We start from the raw sequence: 22,994 nt of genomic DNA, 5'->3' as shown, positions 1-22,994 counted from the left end.
CCAGTACTTGTTCAAACTAAAATAAACTCATGACAAGAATAAGTATGTGACAATTGTTGCAGGTTTACTGTTTGAAATAAAGAAAACGTAAACGGTTATTTTGTCGAATATATTTTCATATATGAGCATCTTTTAGGATCGACATTACATCAGGATCGCGTATTTTCGTTGAATTACGACTATATATAAAAACAAGACTTAATTAGCATTTCTGAACAATGATGTTTCATGCTTGTTGATAATTGAAGAGAAACACAAAGAAAATCAAAAGTTGAAGAACATGGTTGCATATTTGCGGTTCAATGCATGTCTATGCTTGGAGAACCGACGCTTCTTTCTAGTTATATAATATAGTGCGAACGAAATTTTCTTTGCTCAGATATTTTCTTTGTCAGCTCATCCGTTTTGACAAACTCAACTAATGTTTTAATGAGAACTCGTGTTGCATTGCCATTGGTACAAGTTCGTCTTTTGTTGTGTATTTTTTGTATAATGTCAGTGTTCAATATCCCACCGGTGATATCCCACCGATACATGAAATCATATGGCTGTGTTTTGACCTGTGCATGACTTTGTGTTTGTCCGTAATTATATAATTGTCTTATAATGCGCTTTTTTGTTTGCGGAAGTCGGCCTTAGTGGGTTGTCAGTCTCATTGTGAGGTGATCAGTGTAAGGGGTTTAACACTCACAATTCCGATAAAATGCCAAAGTTTTGTAACATGTTTTGTAAACTGTAGAATCGCCAAAATAAATTGAATTCGTCAATTTCAATGTAGGGAGGGTTTTCTAAGTCTTTCCTGTTTTTATGAGTTGTTACCTGGGGTGTAGTAGCTATAATAATGAGAGGAAAGGATTACTTAAGATTAAATATAACCAAGGAGCAGCGTGACAGCGTCTTCAAACAACTTAGCATTAAATGTGGTATAACAACTGCCTAAATAGACAAAACACTTCTCCACGTTTCGACCTGAGGGCCTTCGTCAGGAGAGTTAGTACTCTCCTGACGAAGGCCCTCAGGTCGAAACGTCAAAAAGTATTTTTTCTATTTAGGCAGTTGTTATACCACATTTGATGCTACTTAAGATTACGTAGGATTTATCTTAATGTTCCTGGAACATTGAATCACGGACGTTTTAACATGCACTGATGCACACACCTGCATGTTGCATCCGGAAACTCGCACCGCATATCCTAAGTGTTTAGCCTTAGCCAAATGCTGCCAACTTTCGAGTGTGGCTTTCTATCACAAAGACGTTTAAATCTTGTCAAATGTAGCTTATGAAGTAACAATTATATGAAGAAATGAACAGAATCATAGTCGCTCTCGTACCCAGGATTTCTTATCATGCTTTCGACGCCATCTGGCTATGAGGTTTAATTTAATATGCATTTATCGGCTCAATTCAGCAACGAAATTCGGGACTGCAGGACCTGCAGGTTGGTTTGCATCCAGAGAGTTTTACCTTTTTTCTCAGTACCAGGTTCTTCCAGGGCCTTGATCGCTCAGAATTTGAAAAACCTTTGTTCCCATTTGACAAGAACTACCACTTCATATTCAATGATAACCTATACACACAAGTGGATGGTGTGAGAATGGGTAGCCCCTTGACAATGGGTAGGTCCACTTTTTGGCAACATATTCATGTATTTCATGAATAAATATGGCTCGATAACTGTCCTTACCTACTCAAGCAGATACTTTATCTGCTCTATGTAGATGACTGCTTCCTTGTCTTCCCTCCGTGGATCACTGGTCGCTCTTCCTGTTTTTCACCGAAAACATCCTAGAATATTCTTCACATCTGACATCGAACACAATGTCAAGCTCCCCGTACTTGATGTTGAGATATTGTGCTTCAACAGGATAAAAACGTAGACTCTTCTCGGCGCCTTTATTTCTTTTATTCCATAAGGAAGCGGCGAGCAAGTGTTTTGATTAGTGTATTAATGCAAGAAACTTTCTTAAATCTTCAAAAGGAATTGCAGGATTCATGTCGAAAATGAGTTTTAAAGTAGGTCAGGATTTGTATTGTAATGGATAACTAACAAACTCTCGAAACCGGCGGAAACTGGAAAATATACCTACCGGGACTGAGAGCGCAATTTCGTTTTGAGGTGGTCACGTGCACGTGCATGGGAGTTCATCACGTGCATCCACTCTTTTTGTTTCTAAAACCTAGTCAACTTTATTATTACAACTATAATTTCACCTATCTATGGTAATGGCATGAATCGCCTAATTTTGCGCTGAAAATGCACACATCACCCCCGTAGTATCTGTTTAAGCGCCATCAAAGGGAAAAAATCTAAGGGATTGCGTTGGTGTTAGGGTTGGTTCAATTTTGTCAAACTTTACCATTTTAGTAATTTCTGGGTATTTCCGTGATGATGCAACAGTTGGTATATAAACTAACGAGCAGTTCAATATTTATCTAGACTGGACTTCAAGCAAGGCAGACAGGATCAACACTTCCCTACTGTCATACAAGAATATCATTTTTCTGCAAGAGATTTATCAGGAAAAAGAAAAAGGGAAAGAGAACAAGGTCGATTAGCTTTGATAGCCTAGAAGGCGAAACCACACCAGGACGAGTCAGTTTTAGTGAAAGACAACTTCAAGATGAAAGATTTTGTTTTTGTCGTGGCTTTTCTATCTTTGGGAATGGTCAACTCGCAACAGAAACCCACTTATCTGAGTGTTGACGAAAAATTTCCAAATGACGATGAAAACAAAGTATGCAGTCGAATTCGGGATGTGATACCTCGCAACTCTGGTCGCTTCAGAAAAATTCTGATCAGAAACACGAACAATGATGCTCTTTATGTCAACGATGATTGTCGGTATATGACTGCGCGTACAAAAAGTAAATTGGATATCCTCGCTTCTCGAGTCAGAGGACAATGGCCCGGACTTGCTTTAAAGGTGCTTGAATCTTGGACTGACCGTGTGGACCCAAATAACCCTACCTCGCTGCATTACGAAGGTCTGTTTAGTATTTTTTTATTGTAATTTTGCATTTTAGTTGTCTGATGTTTCACTTAAGCGCGTTTTGATCGTATTTTAAGTTATTCTCATTTCTCTACTGGTAAACTGAACGATGCCGAAAGAATTTTGAAAACGCCAAAATATTTATCCGCGTCTACGCGTAAACACAAAAATGATTCGAAAGCGCTGAAATAACTTGATCCATCCGCGTGTCAGACATGAGATGTCGTATTTCGTTTTCAAACTTTTCTATCTTCCGTTCTCAGTGGGCGAACACGCCGGATACGTGCGGTCGGTACGCAATGGCATGTTATGAGCGTTCAGGAGATTTTAGACGAGCGAGCAAGCGAGCCACACTTTCAACAGTAATTAAATCAATTTCAGTTGGTTAATTTACTAAATTGTATTTAATATATACACCATATTAAAACATTTAGCAATGTGCTTGAAGGCCGCTGTCATGATTTATGATGAATGTAAAGGCCTCTGTCATGAAGTATCAAGCCTATAGTATGATTTTGTCGCTAAATTCGGCACTAATTGGTATGGTATATAACACATAGAGTTACGCTTACAGTTCATTATTTATATAAATTAGGGCAAATTCGATTAAAACTGCCATTTTGTGTCAACATTGTGCAAGGCCGGATATTTATCCCTAAAAAGAAAACCTTGAATGTGTTTAAAAACATTAAGAAATAACAATGTCATGTTTTGATTTAATTGGACTGAAGTAACCACTTCAGTTTATGCTACAGGGGGTGTCCTCAAAAGGCCTCTAAAGATTATACACTATTTACCACACTGGGTCGCTTTGTCTTATGACAGATGATGAGTTAACACATGCAGTAGCCAGTAAGGGGCTGTTGACAAGTTTCCGAGATTCAGCCGAGTATCAAGAAATATGAAATGACTTTGAGTCCTCTGAAAGGAGTACATAACATGATCCTAGCAGTGATTTAATCATCCTAACAACAGCATGTTTCGTTTGGATTCATAAATACTTATTTCAATACCTCAAAATCATCTTCTGAGGTTCGTTGAATCTCAGGTAACCATGCAGGCTCATGTAAACAGCCTGTAAGCCCTGTGACATCAACAGCTCAGGAAAAGCAACATAATTTCTCAACCCGTTTTCATTTGCATTTTTATTCTTTAATGATCAACAGGTCGCTCGGTTGCTCTTGAAGTATCCGACGGAAATGCTGGAAGACTAGGACGATTGGGAGGACTTGCAATCGAGGCTGGTTTTGACTGGGTTCATTACACGCCTTCGGGTCGTATTCGTGCTTCTGTCATTCCCGATGGTAAGCGACTTCTAGTGTATGTGATTTAACAGACTTCAAGTCTGGTCTCATATGACGCCTACAGTTTAATACCAATGTATTGTCGGCCGTCGGTGACGAAAACATTTTATTCAAAATAGAGTGTTTAATTCGTCAGTCATCGCCGACGATTGCGATCTATGAGAGCGAGGCGAGACAAAAGCAACAAGGAATTACAATTGCATGGGAGGACTTCTGCAAATCTACCACTACAAACTATTGCTACAATTTCTTAGGGTGATTTCCATAGTTAGTCGCTAGATCACGCAAACCAGACAGACTTCGCATTTTTGCATTGTCACCATAATCTGGATTTGATTGGTCAAGTTTTCTAAACCTCTCTTGGGTAAACTCGTTTAGTTAATTAACTGATAAAAGAGAAGGAAAAATAACAAATTTATGGCAGAAGAATAATATATCTTATTTCCGTGGTAATATAGCTACATCACCTTTACCACTAGCATTATACTTTACCTCTGAAAACTCTCAAATTTAATACAACGTCTTTATTTCAGTTTGTCAAACCTCCGTTGATCTCGTCTTTTTATTGGATGGTTCTGGCAGTGTCCAACTCCACAACTTTCAGAAAGTAAAAGAATTCGTTAAAAAGGTTGTTGACTTTTTTAACATTGGTCGTAAAGGCACGCACATAGGTGTTGTTCAATACTCGACCAAAACCGAGACAGAATTCAACCTGGTGAGATATTTTACGAAATCTGAAATGAAACGTGCAGTTGATGGGATCCCATTTCAATCTGGATGGACGTATACTGCAGAGGCACTGAAGTTTCTCAAAAGAGAAATATTCACCACAAGTGCAGGAATGCGAACTGACCCTGGAATACCAAAGGTTTTAGTTCTGATCACAGATGGAAAATCCCAAGGCGATAGTGTTGGTCCTCCTGCGCAAGCTTTAAAAAACATTGGCATAAGTATATTTAGCATTGGAGTAGGCAGTGGTATTAGCATATCTCAGTTGAATCAAATCGCCTCCGATCCAGACAAGGATTATGTTTTTCAAAGGACGTTTGATAACATTGCTGATTGGGTTGATCGTCTCAGCGCCGTTTCCTGTAGCGGTAAGTGCCTGCTTTCATTCTGCAGCATACTTAGTTAATGCGAAGTCATTTTTTGTTTGTGTTTTGTTTGGACCCTGGCAGATTGCAGCTGACTAATTCTGTTTTAACCTAGCTTATGATAAAGTAAATGACTTACGACTTAGGCAAGGTTTTGCAAATATGTCAAAAAATTTGGAATGAGCTCATTTCCAAAACATAATAAATTACAGTAATTTTGCATTGTCGGGACTCGGGAAGTGTTTTGAAATGCAGAAAGAACAGCCACGAGTTTGCAAACGTTGTATACTTTCGTATTGCGTGCGAAAATTGTTCCTATTTTCTAACCAAATGTTGTAACAACCGTTTGAAATTAAGGCCATATTTTCCTAGGCTATTTCTGCAAATAACACTTTTGCAGAATGAAAATTTATAGTCTATTATGCAAATCGTCTATTGCAATAACAAATAATGTTTTTAAAGTTTTTCATCAATGAATCGACTCCTTTGAATCATTCCAGAGGGATCTTTGATCGACTCATGTAAAGATTCTGTCACCTCAGTGGAGAGTGGCTCATTTAAATATTTCCGAACCCAGTTTCAATTTGTCACCAAAAACCAAGTCAGTGTTGAACTTCGGGATATAACAGGTACGTTATAGCCTGCAGACGTATATAATAACCTTAAAACAACCTAGACAAATACCGGCGCCATTTATCTTAGAACTCATTAATATTGAGTTAAACTCTTCCCAGGTATAAGTCATTTGTACGCCTCCAGAACGACAAAGAATCCCGGACCCTTGGATCCACAAAGTCAAAAAAACGAGGAAAACACATCGCCTAAAGCAGTCTCTGTTGCAGTTGACAGCAAAAAGGTATGCAAGTTTACTATATATTTTCGGCCCTACTCTACCTACAGTTTTGGAGCATATTTAATTGGCCTAAGCATTGTTTCCCATCAGTTGAAAATTGAAATAATCTCAGTGACATGATGTTTTCATTCTAGACGGTTTTTGTAGCTGTACAAGGCCAGCAAAATACAAACAAATTCACTTTGTCATTTTGGGACAACCTGTTTTTGAGAACCTCGAACACTCTCAAAGTTAATGAAAACCAAGGTCCCACGCCGATCAGTCAATTAGACTTGGCGACCAACAGATACAGGTATTTATTGAGATATTCATTATGAGTATTTATTGAGAAGTTGAAGGATAAATTTGTTTGTTCATCAGTGAGTGTTTTGTGCTTATATACCGAGTATAATTGACTTTTTTGCTTATTTAGTTTAAAGTATAAGATCACAGATGGAAACAGAGAGGATGCATTCACTATCGATTCCGATACTCCAATACTGCGCACGAAAAAACCACTTGACAGAGAGTATATTGCATCGTATTCATTGGTTATTGTGGCTGAAAACGTAGCGAACAAATGTCATAAAAGCAGAACAAAAGTAGTTGTTGTAGTCGAGGATGAGAATGACAACAAACCTAAATTTACCAAGGACAATTATCAGGCTAACGTTTTAGAAAATGCTCAAATTAACACTATCGTGAAAACTGTTTTAGCAACTGATGCCGATGTTGGGGTCAATGGACAGATTACCTATACTATTACTTCTCAATCTCCCGAAAATAAATTCAGGATTAATCAACAAGGACAGGTTATACTTACTGGAGCGTTAAACTACGAGTCAATTACTACATATACGCTGAATCTTGAAGCTAGAGACGGCGGTGGTGAAAAAGACACGTCCAAGTTAGTCGTTAATGTTCAAAATGTCAACGAGCCACCAAAGATTAGATGCAATAATAATAATTGTAAATACTCCGTCGACGAGAATGTCCCGACAGGAACCAGTTTTGCCGCGGCTGTGATAGGTACAGATCCTGATATAAGAACCCCTTGTTCTCCGTTACAGTATATCTTACCGTCATCTGTTAGTAGTAGTTTCAAGGTGGATGCTAGTGGTGTTATTTTAACAAACGGAGCCTTAGATCGAGAGCAAAAGCCTTCCTATAGTTTCTATGTTACCGTGAGGGACTGTGGAGGACTAACCGATCGTGTTCATGTTATCATTGATATTAATGATAAGAATGATAATGCTCCCAAATTTCGCGGTCCTTACAAGGTCGATATACTGGAAAGTGAACAAATTGGCAGCAATGTTGTTCAAGTCAGCGCCCAAGGTAAATTATGATGATTATTTCAGAAGCCCTTAATTACCACAAGCCAAGGTTAGCAATGAAGACCAAAATCTGATGATCAGAGTATCTCACTGTGTTTTTAATAATGAGATGTTCTACTATCGTTCCTAGTATGAAATTGTGAATATAATTCTTCAGAGTCGTCTGAGCGAGGAGAGAATGTGTTTACGCTTCTGCTCTCATGCTTTTTTTTGTTTTTCAGACGCGGACGAAGGTATCAACGCAGAAATCACATACACAATGACAGGCAGCGATTCCTCCGCTTTTCATATTGACTCTTCAACTGGGAGAATAACAACACGTTCCAAACTGGACTTCGAGACGAAACCACTATATAAATTCCAAGTGAAAGCATCAGACGGGGGGAAGAACGCGAAGAGTTCGACGAAGGATGTAACCGTGAAGATTGTCGACGTTAATGATAATGCACCGAAATTTGTTGAATCATACAGCGAAAATGTCAGAGAGGATGCTAGACCTGGCGAAGTCGTACTCACGGTGAAGGCAAACGATTCGGACTCAGGTACATCAGTGATTGTCTTCATTATACTGGATAACTCTACCATCATTTTTTGCTGATCAATATCCATTGATCGTCTGTGATTGATCATCTCTTATTGATCATCTCTTATTGATCATCTGATTTATCAACTCTGATTAAACATCTATGATTAATGATCTCTGAATAATCATCTTTAATGATCTTCTAATTGATCATCTCTTATTCATCATCCGATTGATACAGTGTTTCCTCAGGAGGAAACTTAAACTAAGTTTATTTCATTCAACTAGTTTTGCAATTCACAGTAAATCGTATAGAGTTAACTCGTATATTGACCCATGCAGTGACACCACAGAGGAAACCTAAACTAAGCTCTGTCAGTTCTAATCTGTTCTTCATCTTTCTCGCTATGCAGAGTTATGTATGTTACTATATACAGTAAAACCTAAGCCAAGTCATCTTTATTTGTGCTAGCTGGATAGCTTAATCATACAGTTTTAAACTGTATATACAGGATAGCCTTATACTAGTTCTGTAGTGTTTCTCTTGGTAGAAGTAATTAAGATCTTATAAACAAAAACTCAAAACACAACGAAAAAGTCACGTTTGCACTAATGTTGTTATCTTAGACGCTAATGGTCAGATACATTACTCAATTGTTGGAGGTAACTTTGGAAATGCTTTTGCTGTGGACGAAAGTTCTGGATTAATTAAAGTCTACTCAAAATTAGATAGGGAGACAAGGTAAAATATGATTTTTTTTGGTTTCGTTCGGAATTCATTTTTCTCCGTTTGTTGCCCTTGAAAAACATGGGTAAGATGTACAGAATTTAGAAAGAGCTAGTGATAATGTATTTCCTTGAATTCATTTATTATTGCAGAGATTCCTATGCACTGACTGTTCAAGCATCAGACGGAGGCTCTCCACCGTTAAGCGCCCGAACAACAGTTTCGATAACAATTGTTGATGTCAACGATAACTCTCCAATATTCCAAGGACCGTATCGTAAATCAGTTCTCGAGAACTTTCCGAAAAACAAGCTCATTCTTAAGGTACAAATATCGCATCTTTGTTAGCATCTTTTTTTGAGTGAGGAATATTGAAGCATATTTCGTTACCACCTTAACCAAACCCCCCTCCCTCCCCCCCTCCGCCACGCGCAGGAAGAACACGGCTGTATATAGTCGATCACTGCATCCAAAGAAAACCATTTATTTTAGCTGTAATTTTTTATTTTAGGTCACAGCAACAGACAAAGATTCTGGAAGTTTTGGGCAAGTGTCGTACAGTATAACATCACCTCCAATTGCTCAGGAAACCTTCAGCATAGACAACACTGGTAATTTGTATTTTTTATGTAATGCATGTGACTGTGTTTTTGTATCTTCGTAGTCTCACAGAGGCTTGAATTGTGAGGTTTGGCATGTAGTTGCTCGTAGTTGATAATTATATTCCTTAATCAACTTTTTTGGTTCTAGGTAACATTAAATTAAGGAAGTCATTAGATTATGAAAAGAAAAGAGACTACACATTCACTGTTACTGCAAGAGATGGCGGTGGTCGGGAAACTCCAGAGCCAGTTAAAATTTTCGTGGGAGACGTCAACGATAACGATCCCATCTTTGAGAAGGATCGATACAACGAAAACGTCGCAGAAAATGTTAAAGTTGGTCACGTGGTTGGTGGAGTGAAAGCTACAGATGCAGACTCAGGCCCCCGCGGTCGTATATCATATTACATCATAGATGGAAATGTTGGGAATGCATTTAGAATTAATGCTGCTGGTAGGTTGTTGTAGATTTTTGCTCTATTTTTATTGTTCATCCATGCAGTTCCACGAGGTAATGTTTCCCTTGGTTCCATCTTCAAGTTTGAATCTTTCAAACTCTGAATTTCCTCCTATCAAATGCGTCGTAACTATGGATGCTCCAGACAGCCATGCAGTTTAGAACGGATAACTTTCCTTTTGGTCAAACTTAAGGCTAGTTTCCACTCAAGAAAATTCTCCTTTGGATCGGACTGGACATGAAAGTTTCCTTTGTATAAACGCCGCCTAAGAACTCACCGACAAAGGAAATTTTCCTGTCCGTTCCGATCCAAAGGAATCCCAAAATGTTTTTTCGGCTCAGTTCAGTCATTGCGATATTTTCATTATAGGAACTTTATCTGTCGCTTCGAGTTTGGATCGAGAGACCCGAGATAAATACGAACTAACTGTCCAAGCTCGAGATGATGGTAGTTCTCCCAGATCCTCCGTAGTGAAATTCATTGTAACCATAACAGATGTTAACGATAATAATCCACGCTTTACTAACAACTCCTATTCCTTTAAAATTTATGAAAATAACGCGGAGGATACGAAAGTTGGGGATCTCGGACGCGCAGTAGATTTGGATATAGGAAAGAATGCTGAAATTGTCTATTCGATTGTTAGTGGTGATGATAAGACATTTGAGTTTAAAGATACCGGAGAACTTTACGCGAGGAAAGCCTTGAATAGAGAAGATATAGCGTCGTATTCGCTTGAGATTGAGGCGAGAGATAAGGGCACGCCTTCTCTGTATACGAAAGTTCCAGTGGAGGTTACGGTACTTGACAGGAATGATAATGATCCGAAGTTTACGAAATCTCCATATGATTGTAGTATTGATGAAAATTCAGCCAGTGTCACTAGAGTATGTTTTGTTCGTGCTACCGATGAAGACATTGGAGATAACGGGAAGGTTGTCTACGAGTTGGTTTCGTCGAGTGACCAATTCAGTGTCTCAAAGGTGAGTTACAGCGAGAAAACACCCAATTTCACCCAAGATTCCCAGACCTGTTTCCTGTGTCATTTTGGGGCGATGTTTTAAAGCAATGTTTTCGTTATGGAAAATGAGCGATTCCTATGATGAATAATTTTCATTTTAGGATGGAGGTGAAATAAGAACAAAAGTTTCTTTGGACAGGGAAACGAAAAGTTCATATACATTAACTATCAAAGCTAAGGATCTTGGTAAGCCAAGCAGGAGTGCAAACGTTCAGGTGAATGTTAATGTGGTCGACAAGAATGACAATGAACCGTCGTTCAATGGCAAGTATAGTTCTAAAGTGAAGGAAGACACCAGTGTGAGAGAAAATGTTGGTAAAGTTACTGCAAGCGATCCTGATGATGGCAACAATGGCAGAGTCAAGTACACGATCGTTAGAGGAAATATACAAACTGCGTACGCTCTTTTTATCATTTTATTTAATACATAGACTTAAACGTTTGCACTTGCACACAGAGAGTCACAGACTATAGTGCTTTTACCAGGTTTGATGAACCTCGATTCATGAAATTCCTCATGAAAATCCTGTAGCAGGACTAGAGATGCTACAAATGAAATTATACACTAATGAGAGCACTCAGCAGTATGTCTAATTTAATAAAGAAGAAATGGATAGTTCAGTTGAGCCGTTGCGATCAGTGATGGCGTATTGTGAAAATGTCTATGTTAAAATAATCTCACCATAATGCATGAAATATTTTATATAGATTTGCCATTGACAAAGACAGCGGTGATATAACAGTGGCTTCAGAACTAGACCGTGAAAAACTGGCAAATTACCGACTCACAATTGAAGCATCAGATCACGGCAGCCCCGGGTTATCCTCCCGTCAGGAAGTTCCAATTAAAATCCTGGACGTCAACGATAATGCCCCGATTTTCACATCACGGCTATATTCTGGTCAGATCGCAGAAGATGCTGCTGTAGGCTCGCGAGTTGTACAGGTTGGATAAGATTTTTGTTGATCAAATATATTTGATTCTTCCTACATGGAAAAAAGTAATCCTTTAAATTCACTGTAATCGAAATTAGTTTTCTTTTTCTACGCAAACCTTTTGCTCCGTTGTTGGGTTTCAAACGTGAAAAAGTCACCCTTGTCTTTGCCCGATTCTTTCGTTAATTCTGTCTGAATTCTCGTGACGAGTTCTTCAAACCCTTGTCAGGTCTTAGCAACGGACTTGGATGAAGGTGTAAACAGTCAAATAAAGTACAGTATCACTGAAGGAGAGCAAAAGGAAGATTTCACTATTGACGTCGACAGTGGTTTGATAACGACTGCAAAAAATCTCGATTATGAAAAAAAGAAAGTCTACACTTTGACTGTCAAAGGTATTGTTGGCGTTTTGATTTTTGAAAACAAAGTTTTCCTATTTTGAAGCCATCGTTGTGTTTACGTCTTTTTGTGTGATGACGTTTGATCCTTCTCAACTCTGTGGTAATCATTTACTCAAATGACAGAGTTATGCAAACATGAAAATAGTTTTTAGTTTAGTTTACTGAAACTCCTGCACACTGCATGCCGAACTGTCATATTCATATCAATTTCAGCCACCGACCAAGGCGATCCATCACAGTCAGGTGAAAGTTCTGTGACAATAAACGTGAAAAACACGAATGACAACGCTCCAACATTTGTCCCTGGTTCTCCCATCGTACACGTCAGCGAAGCCGTTGCTATAGGAACTAAAGTAGTGAAGTTCAACGCGACAGACAAAGACGGAAACAAACTGACTTTCTCGATAACTAAGGGAAACACAAATGATGATTTAGCTATCCACAGTGATTCCGGATTATTAACAACAAAAAATAAATTGGATAGAGAAACAGTGGCACAATACAACCTGACCGTCACCGTGACAGAAGTAACGAATACAAGAGCTAAAGAAAAGTCCAGTTCACAGAATCTTACTGTTATTGTGACGGACGAGAATGATAACGGACCAGAATTTAAACCTAAAGCGTATACCAAAGATATCGACGAAAATTCAGCTTCAGGTTGGTTAGCATGCGGGTAGGTTGGTTAGCATGCCGGTAGGTTGGTTAACATGCGGGTAGGTTGGTTAACATGCGGGTAGGTTGGTTAGCATGCCGGTAGGTTGGTTAACACGCGGGTAGGTTTGTTAACATGCCGGTAGGTTGGTTAACATGCGGGTAGGTTGGTTAACACGTGGGTAGGTTGGTTAGCATGCGGGTAGGTTGGTTAGCATGCGGGTAGGTTGGTTAACATGCGGGTAGGTGTGGTTGGCTGGGGTAATTTATTTACGATTTTATGGAACTTCACTCGATGTGGGATTTGTAGGATAGGGTTAAATGTCTTAATGTCGAGTGGAAATCATACTCAATTCAAAATTAAGCCTAAGTAATTTTTTAGGAGTGCTATTGACCGTACATGCAACAGACGCAGATGAAGGGAAGAACGCTGAAATTACATTCTCTTTGGACCGTGCTGCAGAAACGAAATTCTCCATTGACAGCAATTCTGGTGTTATTTCCACCAAAACACCCCTTGATCGGGAGAAGATCGCAAATTATGATATCGTTGTCACCGCTAAAGACTCGGGAACGCCTTCGTTGTCCTCAAAAGCCAAAGTTACAGTAACTGTGAATGACCTGAATGATAATAAACCACGTTTTTCAAAGGACTACACAACAAATCTTCGTGAAAACACTGCGAAGGGAGGGACAGTTTTGCGAGTCGAAGCCAGTGATCCGGACTCAGGCGCGAATGGAAAAATTTTTTATTCGATAATATCAGGCAACAATTTTAACCATTTTGAAATTGACAATGTCACGGGAATAATTAGCGTCAAGAAAGTCGCCCGATAGGGAAACGAATGCGGTATTTATTTTGCATTTACGCGCCAATAATCAACCAGCTTTTGCTCCATCGACTCCAACGGCGAAAACGGAATGTTCTGTCAGGATAAATATTACAGATGCGAACGACAACGCCCCAAACATTACTAATACTGTCACGACTGTAAGTGTCGTGGAAAATTCTCCCGCTAATACCGAAGTACTTGATGTAGATGCAACTGATGCTGATATCGGGGATAACGGGAAGATTGAGTACGAAATTGTTGGGGGTAATGTGAAGGATGCGTTCCAAATTGATCATGAAACTGGCGTTATTACCACGAAAGGCAAGATTGATCGCGAAACTTTGGATAAGTACACACTTACGGTTCAAGCTTCTGATAAAGGCAGACCTAGTTCGTATTCTACGAAAGATTTTGTTGTAAAAGTTACCGATCTTGATGACAATCCGCCAGTGTTTAAACCTTCTACATATCTTGGTAGGTATCTTGATACGATATAGCGCTGCCTTGTAACAGCTTTTTTGCGACGTATTGTTTACACGCGACATTACAGGTGCGATTTTCTTCTTTTGATGGATGTGAAAGAGTGAAAAAGTCTGCGGATGTTGGAGAAAAGGCATGTCATGATTCACATCTATCATAAGAATAAAATCGACCGAGAATTGCAAGTGTTTAAACGGCTTAAAATTGTGATACACCACAGATCTCCAGCAACTGGAGCAATAACACGGCCAAGCTCCTTGCATAAGAACAACAATCTACCATTTTTGTGTAATTTTTTTTAGTATCAGTACCTGAGTCAGCCAACCTAAGTACGGTCGTCGTTCAACTCAAAGCTACAGACGAAGACATTAACAAAAACGCTAAAATAACATTCTCTGTTGTCTCTGGGAACGATGAAGACCACTTTAGAATTGAAAGTGATTCTGGCGTCATCTACACCAACGCTGGACTTGATTTTGAGAAAATAACAGAGTACAATCTTGTTGTTGATGCGAAAGACACTAAACACACAAATCCTCGGCGCGGCAAATGTTACCATAACGGTTCAAAATATTAATGATAACTTCCCTGAGTTCAACCCATCTTCATACCAAGTTAACATCCCCGAAAACCATGCATTAGATACAGGAATTTTGACTGTCAAAGCCACTGATAAGGACCCATTCGGAGGTGTAACTTACAGTTTAGATCCTCTTAACGTAATGTTCACTGTGGATCCAGCGAGTGGTGTGATCAGCCCAGTTAGCGAGCTTGACCGAGAGACGACCGACTATTATCGTCTTACCGTACGAGCGACCGACGGAGGCTCACCGAGTCTTTCAAGTACGGCTGTTGTAAGGGTTAACATCACCGATATTAATGATAATTCTCCAATGTTCAATTCATCTGGAAAAGATATCGAAGTTGTAGAAAATTCTCCAATCGACAAGGTCGTAATGAAAGTAACTGCCACGGATGCAGATCTTGGCGTGAATGCGGAACTGCGGTATAAAATTGAGGGCGGCAATGAACAGCGTAAGTTCACGTTAGACGAGGTTTCTGGTTACCTCAAGGTCTATGAAAATATTGATCGGGAGAAAGATGCCAAATTCAGGTAGGAACAGTTTTTGAGGTTTTGATATAATCTGATGCATAGTTCAATTTTGTATGAAATTGTGCAGTAATATATATATATATATATATACAATATTTAAATGTAGAGTTATGAAAAGTAAGTTATATTCATTGAATTCATCGCAGGTTAGAAATCGTTGCTCAAGATAAAGGTGATCCAAGTCTTAAGTCTTCAAAATTTACGATCTCTATAAAAGTCCTGGACGAAAACGACAACGATCCACAGTTCACAAAGGAGAAATACGTGCAAAATGTTACCGAGAATTTATCGAACGGAACATTTGTGATGGAAGTTAAAGCAAGTGACAAAGATATTGATCTGAATGGTCGGGTCACTTATGACATTCTTTCCGGGGATGAGGGATATTTTACGATAGACAAAGAAACAGGTATACTTTATGTTATTCATGATGTGCAATTCTATATTGGTGGTTTTGTTGAATTGTTTTCGATGCAGTCATAGCATAATTGTTATTCAAGTATCCTCTTGTACTAAATTGATGTATAAATAATGACTAAATTGTAATTTTTTTATTGAAAGGGATTGTTAAAACAACTAAGCCATTAGACCGCGAACTTATCCCTTTGTTTCAAATGACAATCGAAGCGAGAGATCAAGGAAATCCATCTCGGAACTCAACTGCATTACTACAAGTCAACGTCCTTGACGCAAACGACAACTCGCCTCGACTTGACACGGTCGTAGCGAACGTTACCGAGGAGCGGCCGAAGGGAGAGTTCGTGACACGAATCGTGGCGACAGACCCCGACCTTGGAAAGAATGGGGAGATTGAGTATAGTTTAACGTCCAGAGGAGAGCAATCACTTAAGATAAATCGTGACACTGGAGAGGTTACAACCCGTGTGACGTTTGATTACGAACAAAAAAGAAACCATACTTTCAAAATTATTGCAACGGACAAAGGTGTTGTTTTAACTGGACTTTTTTAACGTAAAAGTACATTAGTTGGAGAGTACACTTAGACAACGAAGTGTGTTTCATTTATTTGAAATAAAACCATTCATGAAATAATTATTTTATATACCACAGGAAACTCACCGTTATCTACCACGGCTGATTTGATTATTAATGTTCTTGACATCGACGACAACTGCCCTGAGTTTAATCCGAAGGAGTACAACGTTACAATAGAGGAAAATGTACCATACTGGACAGATATAGTTCGAGTATATGCAACAGATATTGATACTGTGGGGGAAAATTTGAATTATGGTATTCGTAGTGGAAACTTCGAGGGCACATTTATAATGGACCCGTCCGCTGGTGAGTCAATCCCGTAGAATTCTTTATTTTCGTCTCTAAACTCTCTTCTGGTTCTGAACCGGCGTCTCAACCTGCTTCCCCTAGAGGTTTAGTGATTGACTGAATGGTATTTGTTCAAACATCAGGTGAAACTGGAAAAACATGTATCTCAAACAGAAAATATAATTCTTCCATACGACTGAAGTCCGACCATGCTGAGCGTTCCTCAAAAAGCAAAAGAGCTAGGTCTTAGATAATTGCGAGTATTGGTGATATTAATCTCTAACTTGTTCTGTTCTAAGGCATCGTAAAGGCGGGGCCTATCGTTGACCGCGAGAATGTGGCAGAATATAATCTTATCGTCCGAGCTGGCAATGATTTTTGTGGTGTCAATCGAACTGGGGTTGATATTGGTATGAATCTTACATTTTTTATCTGACAAAGGCGTATTTCGTAATTTTTCTGTTAGAATGTATTTATTTATCTATCGTAATCTGTGTTTATTAATCTTTTCCCGGTCCTAATCCACTAATCCACCAACTAAACTGACAAGTTTAACAAAAGTGTCTGTTAGAGAACAGCAAAAGTATCTTTGAATAAACTACATTTCGGAGTAGAAAACCTACTTAGCTACGTGAAAAAAAAACGTTTGCAAATTCAACGATGTATTCAACTCAATTTTTCACTTTCTTTTAAAAGATGAGAGTATCGATGAGGCCGAACTATCGAAGTCTATTGCCAAAGTGAACATTTTTTTGACGGATTTAAACGACAATGCTCCGAAGTTTCTACAAGATTCGTACGAATATGAATTGAAGGACATCTATACAAGCAGTTTGTTATGGCTTAATGCAACTGATCCTGACGAAGGAATTAATTCCGAGTTTGATTTTGGATTGGAACGTGTAATTAGGGTAAGTGATGGATCTTAGAGTAACAAAGACAGTACTCATTCACCCTAATCCATTTTGAAGACAATACCTACACGGTACACGAGCGATTCCCTGCTTTAGTAATGAATGCTCATATCTGGTAACAATGCCTACCAGGTTGGGAAAATACATCACCGCTTGCAGAGTCTACGGGTGAGGTAACAAAATCACTGATGACGTGCGGTAGTTGCTGATTGCTTTATTCCTTAGCATTGGAACTTAGTATCAAACAATATAATTTTTTCATTTGCTTCTTCGCTTTAAATGAATGATATTTTTCACAGATTGGTTCATATCGTACGTTGAATGTGTCAGCTACTGATAAAGGAAATGTGTCGATGATGTCCACAACGACGCTGAATGTTACTGGGTGAGTTACATCCTCCCCGGATTGATTTGGTTTCACAGCTATTGACCTCTGTGGAGGCCTAACGAACTATTGTTGTCGAAAGATGGATTTATTGTAGAAGTTGAGGGGAGGGCTGTACTAGATGCGACTTGTTTTCGAGTATCTTTTCTAAGGATAAAGAAATATTTAAAATGAGTTTGTTATATTATTATAACTCTTTTTTTCAGTATAAAATGCGAAGCAATGGATTTTTCTGTATCTACACGTGGTCATGTTAGTGTGAAAACTTTGTGTGATTTTAATAAAATCGTCGTCCCTAAGGATGCTTTTGTCGGAGAGAAAGCAATAGTAAGTCGGCAAGGTTTTTTATATCTCATACTCCATTTTTTATATTTTAAACTTTATAAGAATATGAGTGCTTTAAAACGAGACAAATGATGTGTACGTTTCCATCGTTGATCCTTTCTTAACTTCTTTAGTTGCAACTGTAGCTGTCTTTTTTCCATCCCAAAGCAAGGCAAGAAATTGCTTGAAGATACGATCTTCTTCTGTTCTCTTTTCTAGTTCAATTGCAGTGCTCAAGGGAATACTATCCCAGAGTACAGATGGTTCAGAAATAGTGTTCCTGTCACTGATTGGTTAAAGAACGGGGGATACGTGATTCAAAAGTTGACAAAGAATGACGATGGTGTTTACTCGTGTCAATCATCAAGTGAAGCGGGAAGTATTCTTTCTACGCCTCGTACGTTTTCAGTTAAAGGTTGGTATATATCTTAAAAACTCATTGTGAGTGGTAAAGCGGAACATTTACCCGTAAAACAGCGCTCATGATGTTCTGACAAATCTGCAATGGAACTGTACGAATATACTTCTAAATCCCTCTCTCTATATCTCTGTATATCTCTGTATATCTCTATATATCTCTCAAACAACGTATCAAGACGTGTTCCGAAGGCTTGTTTCGAGGTTTTTGTCTACTTGTAAATCTTTCTCTCCAACTTGTTATCGCCTGTGATAGCTCCTTGACAATCATAGGATGGAAAGTATTTGCAAACATTGTTATGACACAATTCTATTTTTGTATATAAAGAACCGGCCAGAGTGGTCGTTCATCCTGAGGACACGTGGGTAGAGGTTAATAAGAAGGCTACCTTAAGGTGTCGCGCCGCCGGTGATACACCTATCTCGTACAAATGGTACAAAGATAATAAACCTATCGCGATCCAAGAAGGTATTATCGCTGATAAGTCCGATCTCGTGATCGAAAGAGCGGTCCCAGAAGATACACAGTCCTATCACTGCAAAGTTTCAAATTACCCTGATGCCAAACCTAGCATATCTAAGCCAGCTCGCATCGAAGTTTATGGTAAGTCGGGAACTGAATATAAAGTCGAATATTATTCCTTTGTTTTGTGTTTAACTTGATTATTAATACGTGTATAGCTAAATCAGGTGTTTAACTGATATTTATCCAGTCGCAGACGCTGTGGTTGATATGGAATTGACAGTCAACAAGCCTCACAACAAGGAAAAGTGTCAGTATTTTAATATTACCAACATTGAGGTAAATATTGTCAGGATTACCCTCTTTCTAAAATTCTCGTCGAGTTTGAAATTAAAAATAATTGAAATATCGCTAATCTTTGCGGAGGAGAAGGTTAGCGGCCCTGTTACTGGTTCCACAATGGATGAACCAATATCGTCCAACAATTTTCAAGTACTGTTTTGTGCTTTTTAAATTTTTAAACCATAAAAGTTTATCGCGAACAGTTAATATCATTGCATTTCCATCCAGGCTAACTTTGGCAGTGAATATGTATACCTAATTTTATATTTAAAATTTACGGGCAGCTCTTACAACTGGCCCAAGAAATAAAACAACAAGTCTGGAAACACGTCCTAAAGACCTTGAAGAATGATTGCACTTGATTGATGAAGTTGTTCTTACTTCGCAGGAAACCAGAATTGCAGCTTGAACATTTGTTATTTTTGTTTTTTTAAGGAAACCATCGAAACCTTGACGGAAGGGAAAATGACTGTAGTTGCATTTGTGAAACCACGTGAATTATGTAATCTAACATCTTGTTCATCTGATCCTTGTTTTAACAACGGGCGATGTCAAACTAATGGATCCGATTTTATTTGTCAATGTCCCCGAGGGTGGACTGGGAAACAATGTCAAATTGATGTTGACGAATGCAAGTTAGGTGAGTATAACTGGGCTATATACATCACTGGAATATTATGTAAACTTTAAACTTGATGCGTTTTCACAGGACCTTGTTACAATGGCACATGCGTAAACAGACGCGGCAGTTTCTCGTGTGATTGTCCACGATCAACATTTGGAAGGCTCTGTCAATTCACAGAGGCGACTTGTAAGAAACCCAACCAATGTTCTGCGCCAGAGAAATGTTATCCTAAAGAATCACAACTGGGCTACGAGTGTCTTTCTGACGTCCGTGTAGTTGATATGGTGTTTAAACTAAATGAAGTAAGAAGACCGTTTAACGATTGGATGGTGTATGACATAGCAAGAGAGATCAAGAATGCAATCGATGATGGAGCAACGGAACAAACACAAAATGGTAATGACGTAATGTTATTCTTTTTTTGAATGCATTTTTGCTGTATCAGTTTTTCTTGCTTTCGCACATCCGAGAATCATGGTGCTGTTCCACCGTCGACAAACTTGAGAAAAGGCAGTATTACCTAATTTGCCTGGAAACAATGGCCTTTTAGATAATATTATGTACAAAATCATTTTTGATAGCTCACCTAAAGTTTTGATATATCGTTTAATACCTACCATGCAGGTAGACGCAGCAGACGTGATGTTACAGTGGTTGATTATAGCGACTGTTCAGTTCGTGTCACGGAGCACAACGCACTGGAAGCCGAACTTAGATTGAAAATTATATTCGTCTGTGCCTCGCCCCCAAAACAAAAATATGTCTGCGATACTATGTTGAATCAAGATATGGTATCGTCATGTAAAGATGAGAATGGCTGGCGTGAACAAAAAAAACCAACTACACCACCGCCAATGAGCCCGAAACGGTACGTATACATGCATGCACTCTTGTTAATACGGATCGGAGTGTTGTCAAACGTTTCTCGAAGGTTGTGAAATGCGATTTAGATCCTTAAAAACATCATGTTTGGTTTATAAAAGACAAGTTCTTGCTTGTTTAGTGTATCTCTGGCATTCATCGTTCGCCTCGCAAACGGCGAAGATATGGAAGCTTCGGATACAGTCAGCATATTGTTGGAAGGAAAAATTGAACAAAAGTTGAATAAACACAACATGTATGATGTAGCCTTAAGAGGTATTTGTCTATGAAATTGAAGAATATGTTTTATAGTTTTATACAATGCGCTGTTTTTAACATTGATTCACGTTTTCTACCACAGCACGTTCCGTAAAGACAGCTGGATCAGGTGTGTATATCTATGGATAATATAGCAGATTCCTCCCCCCCCCATGTTATCTTTGTTATATATCAATTTCCCATGTTATCTTTGTTGTGTATATCGTCTTATTTAATTGCTGTGTATTTATTATACTTCATTATAATATAACATTTATAGTACGCGCGTGCTGATTGGTCGGGAAGCGTGTTTCTATAACTGTATAGAAACACGGAAAATGTTTTCTATTTCTTAATTGTTAATTAATTATGTCGCCCAGAGCTTTTTGTTATCGGAGGCATCATTTCACTGCCTTTCATATTTCAATCTGCCGCCACCTTTCTCCCTGTATTCTCCTGGGGAGCTTTTTATTTGTCAAAAGGCGTATTTATACTTTTTTCTTCCTATTACGCCCATTTTAGCCACTGAACATCAATGATCAGGTTCTAACTGTTTTTGAAATGATCCCTTTCACATAGATGGGAGCGATTCTAGTTTCTCGTCAGGAGCCATCGTTGGAGTAGTTGTGGGCGTTATCATTCTCCTTGTTCTTGTCATTTTGGCCGTTTTGCTTGCTAGTCGTTCTAGGTATGTAATATTTTTTTTACAACTGAAGTAATATTTTTAGGCTGCGTTGAAGACCACCAACCAATCGTGCATACACTTGCTTTAATAAATAAATTGATCAGTTCATTCAATAAACTAAATACAATTCAATAACCTATCATAACAATTATAATCAACCAGCAAAAATAACGTGATTTTGCTGATGTTAACTTACTAAAACTTGGAATCAAATCATATTGAATCAATATATTGTTGATCATATCGGTTTGGCAACACCTTCACAATGATATTAACGAAAGATTTTCAAACATGATGACTTTTCAACACAGACAGCGTCGAGGGAAGGGGTTCAGCATTGGAGGTCGAGCAATCTTGACTCGCTCACCCAGCTCTGACGCCATATTATCACGAGATATTAAAATGAGAGAGTTGGAAAACACTGAAGTTAGAGAAGTAAATAACAGAACATTCTCGGAAATCTATGAAGACAAGCATGGAAACCCACGTGATCTGGAAGATGGAGGATTTATGGTGGAAAATCCGCAACAAGCGTTGAGGAAAAATAATCAGGATTACTTGGAAGAGGTAAAGAATGAGGCTGTTTATTCTACATGTTTATTCAGGTTGTTTATTTACACTCCGCCCAGTACAGGGTGCATTAACAAATATTCCACTTAACATAAAATTCACTTGACATTTGAATTCACATAATCGAGTGCTTTTTATCATTGTTTGTTCACACATATTTATTATCGGCTTCCCTAGCTTGAGTCCAGTCCGTGGTTCCACGGTTCCATCACCCGTGCTAAGGCTGAGGATTTGTTGGATGCTACAGATAGCGAAGGGACGTTCTTGGTTCGCGCAGGACTCGATATGGGAGAGTTCTACATTAGCGTACGAACACCGAACACCGACCCGAAATTCCGACACATTCCCGTCAATCGCCGAGGTGACAGCTTCGTTGCTGTTTGTAGTGAGGACGCCAACCCTCAAACATTTACGACGTTCAAAGAACTTGTCGAGTATCTCCGAGCAAATCCGGTACATATCGAAGGCCTTAACGAAAATGTGGTGTTGAAAGATCACATTTCCAAAGTCTAAAGCGAATGAAAATTTTGGCAAAAGATAAAACAAGAACATCCAA

The 22,994-nt window shown here is 38.7% G+C and overlaps 1 protein-coding gene across 1 annotated transcript; it reads left to right on the top strand.

Moving 5' to 3' along the window:
- Window positions 1-1,103: 1,103 nt before the first annotated feature.
- Window positions 1,104-22,976, top strand: LOC114521773 (protocadherin Fat 4-like). The gene is given in 40 exon segments (XM_028542313.1): window positions 1,104-1,617; window positions 2,439-2,986; window positions 4,158-4,295; window positions 4,829-5,392; window positions 5,890-6,018; window positions 6,124-6,245; window positions 6,377-6,534; window positions 6,655-7,559; window positions 7,780-8,100; window positions 8,709-8,823; window positions 8,961-9,132; window positions 9,320-9,419; window positions 9,559-9,864; window positions 10,238-10,851; window positions 10,991-11,286; window positions 11,598-11,835; window positions 12,055-12,220; window positions 12,440-12,886; window positions 13,263-13,701; window positions 13,703-14,187; window positions 14,496-14,734; window positions 14,736-15,307; window positions 15,454-15,716; window positions 15,869-16,252; window positions 16,379-16,612; window positions 16,894-17,004; window positions 17,291-17,505; window positions 17,808-17,893; window positions 18,100-18,220; window positions 18,437-18,632; window positions 18,963-19,238; window positions 19,348-19,436; window positions 19,875-20,079; window positions 20,149-20,460; window positions 20,689-20,932; window positions 21,068-21,201; window positions 21,287-21,313; window positions 21,763-21,871; window positions 22,180-22,435; window positions 22,616-22,976. Coding segments are annotated over 39 exon segments (10,446 nt in total). The 5' UTR covers window positions 1,104-1,617; window positions 2,439-2,664; the 3' UTR covers window positions 22,952-22,976.
- The last annotated feature ends 18 nt before the right edge of the window (window positions 22,977-22,994 follow it).

The sequence above is a fragment of the Dendronephthya gigantea genome, unplaced genomic scaffold, assembly GCF_004324835.1.
Source record: "Dendronephthya gigantea isolate DGI-Jeju-01 unplaced genomic scaffold, DenGig_1.0 000021F, whole genome shotgun sequence".
Classification (NCBI taxonomy): domain Eukaryota; kingdom Metazoa; phylum Cnidaria; class Anthozoa; order Malacalcyonacea; family Nephtheidae; genus Dendronephthya; species Dendronephthya gigantea.
The sequence above is the reverse complement of the archived record's forward strand: the minus strand, read 5'-3'. Positions and strand labels throughout refer to the sequence as shown.